Below are 7713 nucleotides of genomic sequence, written 5' to 3' on the forward strand. Positions count from 1 at the left end.
CAGGATCTATTATTTCCAGTAAGGCCTCAAAGATCCCATCACTTGCTTATTTTAAGATGGTTCCTAAGTGCTTTCTAAATGTTTTCTTCTCCAGATCACTGTCACCATCATCGTCTTCATTATCATGGGCATTGTCATCAAAAGTAACATTTGTTGAGGGCTTAATATGTGCCAGACCCTAAATGAGTGCTTTACATATGCAGTCTCACTTAGAACGCACAATAAGATTATGATGATGATGCTACCGTGTTTCCCCGAAAATAAGACCTAGCCGGACCATCAGGTCTAATGCATCTTCTGGAGCAAAAATTAGTATAAGACCTGGGCTTATTTTACTATAATATAAGACTGGGTCTTGTATAATACAATACAATACAATATAATAATATAATATAATATAATATAATACCAGGTTGCATATTAATTTTTGCTCCAAAAGACTGATTAGAGCTGATGGTCCGGCTAGGTCTTATTTTCGGAGAAAACATGGTATTATTAACTTTATTCCATAAGCTTGTTAAAGAAAAATTATTTGACAGTTCTTAAAATGGCAAGGAAGACATTATTCAGGGTATAGCTTTGAACACCCCTAACGCAATAGGGGAGAGAGATTGGGCTCAATTCCAAATACAAATGGGGATTTATAGCCAAGGAGTAGAATAAGGAACTCAGTAGATGGAAAATTACTAACAGGAGATATCAAGGGTAGGGGGATTCTTGCTAAATTGGACTAACAATTCTTGCTAAAGGCAAGCCAAGGGCTTATACGTTACAGGTGGGAGGTGAAGAACTTGATTAGATAGTGAGGGTGATCAAATATCACTAGTGGGGGGTTACTTAGCAGGGTTCTATGCTAAGACCTATGCTAAGGGCGAGGCAGGCCAAAGGTGTGGGGGAAGGCCGGGGGTGAGGTCAAGATCTAGTCAAGAAGAGGACTCAGAGGAGCCTAACTAAAGTGTGGTCCAAGAGAGTCTTTGTCAAGCTGCAATGAAGACAGTGGCAAAGTTTCTCATTAATCATGGCATGTTCAAGTTGTAATATGACCTCTAAGCCAGAGTAAATGCACATAGTTACTATATGATCAAATGAAGATTAAAAAAACTAAGGATTTGCAGTGAAATGACTTGCACAAGCTCATGTAAGGAATAGTGGAGCTGGCAGTGAACTCATGTCTGCCAGACTCTCAGAGTTCCAGTTCTCAATAATATTATGATACCTGCCTTCTCAGACCAACCCAACACATTTCAGCTGTCTTTATCCTTTTGAAGGGAAACAAATGTGAATTTTAGTCTCCCGGCGTTTGACACTAATTCCGTTAGCAAGATGGACAATGTCTTCCAACTCTATCTACCAAAACTGCAAGAGCTGCTTCCATGGTCTTCTCATAGAGTTACTCTATTTGAAAATTGACACATTCTAAGATAAGTGTCCTTGTAGTCTTTCTCAAATGTTTCCAATGAAGCATGGTTTGCCGAAAGCACAATTAACCTTATTTAAACCACAGCCAAACGATTGATGGCTTGTCTATTGAAAGGTATTAGTGGAAGATGTCACTGGCCATGTGTGTAATCGTGGCCCAGGGCAAAGTTAACATCTTATTCTTGAACCGTCAGTCTGTGTTTGGAAACTATAGAATCGTGGCCAAAACTTCAGTGGCAGTCTAGCCACTGCAGCCACTAGACCCATTCTTGGTTAAAGTGGCCACAAAGCTCTTTATTATTGGCCTGGAGGGGACCTTCTCCTAAGGACTCTCGATAAAGCCTCCACCAGCTAAATGTAGGGTGAGTACTCACCAGCTCTATCCATTCTACCATCTCCCCAAATTTGGGGTTCTTGGGAAAGCTATCTCCCATAAAGAGTATATGATACCCCTAATGCAATAGGGGAACACCCTATAGGGAAACAAGAAACATTGCTTGTTTCTGCTAAATCAAGACTTGGGTTTTGGTGCCTTTTCTCTGTGCTGTCTGGGGTCTCAACCGGCAACATTCCCCATCTGAAACTGGAGAAGAAAGGAAACAGGGGAATCTGGGAAAATGTCAAAACCTAAGTTGCCATGCTGATGACTGTTCCTGGAAAAAGTAGTATAACAAAGAATGAACAGTAAATCCAGTGAAATCGCTTCCTTGTATCTTCACTTCCTCATCTGTAGAACAACGAAAATGGTAATAACTATGTGACAGATTTATTATGAAGATCAAATTGTATAACAGATGTAAAAGCACTCAAAGTTTTAAGGACATAAAGAGGTAAAGAACTAATGCCAGCCTTATTGGGTCCTATGTCATGTAACATCATCTGGCTGTCACAATAAAAGAATTTCTGTACCTATCAGGTGTTTCTGACCTCTTCCCAGGATTCTGCAAAATAGCTATTCACATTTGAGGCAGGAACTCTTGAAAATATGTAAGGCAGCACCCAAGTGGGCTGGGCAGACCCCGAAAGTCACTTCTTTTGCCTCCATCTGACTGCCCTTAGCCACTTCAGCAGCATGAGAGCAACAGCCTTTGTCCTCATGGCTCTGGCACTTACAACCATCTTCAGTGAGTATCTCACTCGTAGCACTGCCCTGCCCTGGTACCAATAGCTCACGTCGTCTTCTGCCCACTTCTGGGATATACCCATCATCTAGAAAATAGGCAAAACTTTCTGAAATGCATTTTTCCCTCCCCCAATAAATCACTAAATCATATTATCTCAGGCATTGAGCAGACCTAAATGGACAACTAAGGCCAAATTCTTATCCATACACTTTGTGTAACTTCTTTGGGAATTGTTCATCCAGACTCTGCTTTGACTTGATATCATTATTTATGAAGACCTCATTTCCTCATAAAATAGTCCACTCCATTGTTTGACAGCTTGAAGTATTATTTTCTTTCCACTGTTGAGTTAAAATATGCTTCCTTTGAATTTTCAACCACTGGTCCAACTTCTGCCATCTCTGCCTGCTACATGAGAGCAGACACTTCCTAAATATAAAACTTGCTGTAATTTTTTTTTCAAACTGTCCTAAGCTCTAGACTCTCTCTTCCTTTCTCTCTCTCTCTCTCCCTCTCTCTCTCTCTCTCTCTCTCTCTCTCTCTCTCTCTCTCTCTCTCTCTCTCCCCCCCTCTGCCCTACTCTCCTGCCTCAGCTAGGCCCCTTCTCTTCCCTGAGAACATATCACTAATACCAGAGGCTTACACCTCTCTCTCCAACCTTGGCTAAGCCCATTCTCTTCCGTGAGAATGTATCACTAATACCAGGGACCTAGGCTTCTCTTTCTCTCTCTCCACATCTCCCCAACCTTGATTAGGCCCATTCTTTTCCCTGAGAATGTTATCACTAATGCTGGGAGCCTATGCCTCTCTCTCACCTTGGCTAGGCCTGTTCTCTTCCCTGAGAATGTATCAATAATAAACTGTGCTTGCACATTTAAAACAATTTTTTTCTAAGCTCTGATTATGAGATGGGAAAGAATAAGACAAACTCCTCATTATTATAACAGCTTTTCCATCCTTTTGGCTACACTCTAATTCCACTCCAAAGAAAAAAACGAAAGAAAAAAGATCAATGTTGAGCTTCAACCTTTGATAGTGTGCTGATACACAGTTCTGAAGAGAGTCTTATATTTTTATGACAGGTTGAGAGCTAAAACATAAATCAAAGATTATTTTTCTAATAAGATTAGGTTCTTCCAGAGTTTAGCTTTCTCTTGTACTTGTTTTTCTTACAGATGTGGGATGTGCCAAACACGGTCATCAGGTGAGTGCATCCATCTTGATATGAAAGTCCTACTTAAAGCCAGCATCTCTAAGGACATTTTTGGCACTATAGACTCGTGTAAGTAAATTTCTACATGTTTGAAGATTTATTTTTTTTAAGTATCAGAACTACTTTTATTTCAAAAACTAGACATACCTTCCTAAAACGGAGACGATGAAGCCAAGTGGTCAGACACCAACCACCAGACTTATAAAGTCCTGGGCTTCAATTCCAGCTCTTTGGTCGTGTGGCCATGGGCAGCAGTATGTGCTCACAATAAGATTATTGTGAGACTTAAAGCCAGAGTGTTTGAAAAGGGCTTAGCACAGTACCTAGCACATAGTAAAACTCAGTAAGAACAAGCCATGATTCTTACAACTTTTAAATAAGTCACACACGTCTTTGTTCTCTGTATTAAAGAAGGAAGATTTTAACTTAACCTTTCCTTTATGGCTTATATTAAGTAATGTCTATTGTTGAGAAAATCTAGGTGGGGTTGTAAATTTTTTAAACCAGCAGTCAGGCAATTTGGGTTTTAGTCCAAGCTTTTTAGCTCTGTGGCCCTGTGGCCTAGGCCCCTCCTTTTATTTCTTGAGTCTTTTGCCTATTAAAAAAAATCATAAGGCTAAGAATATAAATTTCAGCCCCTGACAGGGCTGAATTCAAGCCATCCTTCATGATTTGGTAGTTGTGTGAGAATGAAAAGGGTTATCGAATATTAAGCCTTGGTAGTTTCCTGGTCATATTGTGAGTATTCCATCAATTCTGGTGCTGAGGGTTGAACAGGTAAGGAGAGGAAGTGAATTCATGCTGGCGTATACTCACCATGGAGCTCTACACTTTCTATTCTGCTCCATTAGCCTGAGGTCCTTCTGCTGTGACGCCATACTTACTGACCTTTGTATTGTTAGCACTCAGCTCAGCCCTAAAACTTAGGAGGTACATGGAGTATAGTAACTGAAGGAATGAATAAATTAATTACATATCTGAAGGGGAGGAGGAATTCAACTTGGAATTTGAGCATATTTCAGGTTATCCGAGTGAAGATATTCAACAATTAGTAAAATATCATGGCTGGAACTCTGGGACAGAAAGAGCTGGAAATGTAGCATCTTCTGTATAGAGCTGGAGTTTGTGTAGACCTCGAAGTAAAGCCAACGGATGGAAATAATAGCTACTGCTTATTTATTATTTTCCATGCTCTGTAGTGCTAAGTATTTTACACATATCTTCTCAGTTATATATTTTTTACTTTAATCCTACAATGCAGGTGTATCACCTTCATTTTGCAGGTAAGGAAGCTAAGGCTTAGAGAGGTGAACTAATTGTCCCAGGGTCATAGCATCAGAATTTGAATTCCAGTGTGTTTGACTTCACTCTCCACACTCTGCAGTTTGTTCATAGACGAAAGGCCCAGAAAATTCTTTCTTGGTCATCACCTACTTGCTCTCAACAAGTGGTTCATCATCTTGGCTTTGCTCCAGGAATTTTGAACAGTGGTCTCAACTACAATGTTAAAATATATTTGTCTGTCTATGTGCTGGTGAAGTGTATAGCAAGTAATTTGTTGCCAATACTTAATGGTAAAAGATGCCAGTGATGTACTAGTTATTAAAGCTATAGCACTTACTTCTATAATACATCTCACACTTGCATTTAGAGAGAACTTTTTAAGTGAAAGAAATGGCAGGACATGTAGAAAACTGATTCCACTCTCTGTGATCCCATGAGAATGGTTGTACCTGTGAATGTGCCATGAGTGTTAAGAACTGATGCATCAACCAGTACCGTGGAAAAGAGTGTATATTTAAATAAATTATGGTTTGGTTACCAGCTACCATAAAGAAATTTATCAGTCATGATTTTATATCTCTTATAAAAATCTTTACAGTGGATAGATATATTTCAGACGTTAGATGAGGATAGACAATTGGAGTAAGAAACAAATGTGTTGCAAGCCTTCTGAACTTGCTTGGAAAATTCTAAATCCTGGGAATAAATATTTGGTTGAAGGAATTGGAGGTTTTTAATATGTATTTCCAGGTTGATTGCAGTAAGTATAGAAGGTTACCACCATTAGAAGAGAGATCTTGTTTTAGAATGTATGCACCAATTTGTGGATCTGATGGCAACACTTATCGCAATGATTGCTTCTTCTGTTCTGAAGTGGAGTAAGTATTGAAATATTTTTCTTTTCTATATTTAAGGTATAATAATTATGTGTTAAGACAAATGTACCTTAATTCAAAGAAGTGGATTAGGACACAAGGAATATGTGAATCATCTTGTATCAGTTGACTCTGATAAACAGAATTCCCACAATTTATAGAACTTGGGAGTCGTGTATATCCCTACATATTCTGGCAGTAATAGTCAATCAGAGAACACTAGCATCTCTAAGTTGGAAGGAAACCTAAGGGTCAACTATTTCAACTTCCACCTACTAATTTATTGCTTAAACTCCTTCTACAAAAAAGTCACCAAGTCTTCTCACAGTGTATGCTGGATTATTTCCAGGGACAAGGAACATCCCTCCTTGTAGGCATGCGAGTCCACATCTATTAGAATGGTTATTGTTGAGCTTCAACAACTAAGTTTGAATGCAGTAGAGCCTCCTAATGATATTGGTGCAAAAAGGGGACAATAGCTGAAGAAACCTAAAGAACTTGTTCTGTTTCAGAGTATGATATCTCAACAAAGTATATGTTGGAGTGCTAACAAAAATTAAATTTAGAAAATCAAATAGCCAAAAGTAGTTTAAAGGTTACAAAGTAATCATCTGTAAGATATATTTGAATCAGCTCAAAAAAATTAAATGATGACTGATATACCAGTATTATAGAAACACAGAGTTCCTTTTAAGTATTTTCAAAACATACATGGATGAAAACAAACACCTAATAGATATGACATTTTGTTCTGGTTCTTTTTTTTTTTTTTTTTTAAATAATGGGCTATTTTTTTTTAACTTTTATTTTTTTAAGTGTGTTTTTTCAGGACCCATCAGTTCCAAGTCAAGTAGTTGTTTCAATCTAGTTGTGGAGGGTGCAGCTCACAGTGGCCCATGCGGGGATCGAACCGGCAACCTTGTTGCTAAGAGCACTGTGCTCTAACCAACTGAGCTAACTGGCCACCCCTGCTTCTTTTTTAGTAAGAAAAAATTACAATCTTGTATGAAAAGTGTCTAAATGTGCGCTTACCCTTTAAATTAAAAAGAAAAACAAAACCCATTAAAATATGTTTGCAGGGATGTAAACTGTGATGTATTTAGAGCATTATCTTTATGTAATCAGCACCAGTTGCTGACATATTTCTAAAATGCAGTCACTCCTGTTAAAAACATCAGTAAGTGGAGAGACTTGGGTACACTTTTAGGGGTTCATTGGTGAATTTTGGATGCTAATGAAATGCTTATGGCTTCAGCATATCTCATTTGTTACTATTTTCTGTCCACAGGAAAACTAACAACAAACTTAATTTAGAACATTTTGGAACATGTTAAGTCTATCTTGTGATTCCAACTCACAAGAGACATTTCTTCTCCCATATAATGGCACCACTATTACATCTTGATTTCTTTGTAGAATAAAGTAGACCTAAGTGAGATAAACATGTCTGACTCTTTTTGTTTAGGAATTGAGTCTTCTAGATTAGTTTCATTTTTGGGGTGACATCTAATAGACCATCATAGGGCCACATTCTGGGGGCAGGAGGAGGGCTAATTAAGACCAGCAGCAGGAAACAGAAAATCAAAGAACCTGAAGACGATGCCTTCTTCTCTCTCAAGTTAGGAAAACATCCCTGAAAAGTTCTGCAAAGTAGGTTTTTTGAGAACTACTTAGTTCTGAAAAGTGAACAGATAAAGAAGGGGTTCAATTAATGCTTCATAAATTAACTAAATTAAGTTAAAATGAATTGAATTTTATTTCTATCAACAAGTAAGCAAGGAAACTATGGTGTCTTACC

The 7713-nt window shown here is 38.3% G+C and overlaps 1 protein-coding gene across 1 annotated transcript; it reads left to right on the forward strand.

Annotated features, from left to right (window-relative positions):
• Positions 1 to 2491: 2491 nt before the first annotated feature.
• On the forward strand, positions 2492 to 5922 carry SPINK9 (serine peptidase inhibitor Kazal type 9). Its single transcript, XM_033096042.1, has 3 exons — positions 2492 to 2543; positions 3719 to 3747; positions 5791 to 5922. Exons 1-3 carry the CDS (start codon positions 2492 to 2494, stop codon positions 5920 to 5922), a joined length of 213 nt encoding a protein of 70 aa, XP_032951933.1.
• Positions 5923 to 7713: the final 1791 nt, after the last annotated feature.

The sequence above is a fragment of the Rhinolophus ferrumequinum genome, chromosome 24 (genome assembly GCF_004115265.2).
Source record: "Rhinolophus ferrumequinum isolate MPI-CBG mRhiFer1 chromosome 24, mRhiFer1_v1.p, whole genome shotgun sequence".
NCBI classification, from domain to species: Eukaryota; Metazoa; Chordata; class Mammalia; order Chiroptera; family Rhinolophidae; genus Rhinolophus; species Rhinolophus ferrumequinum.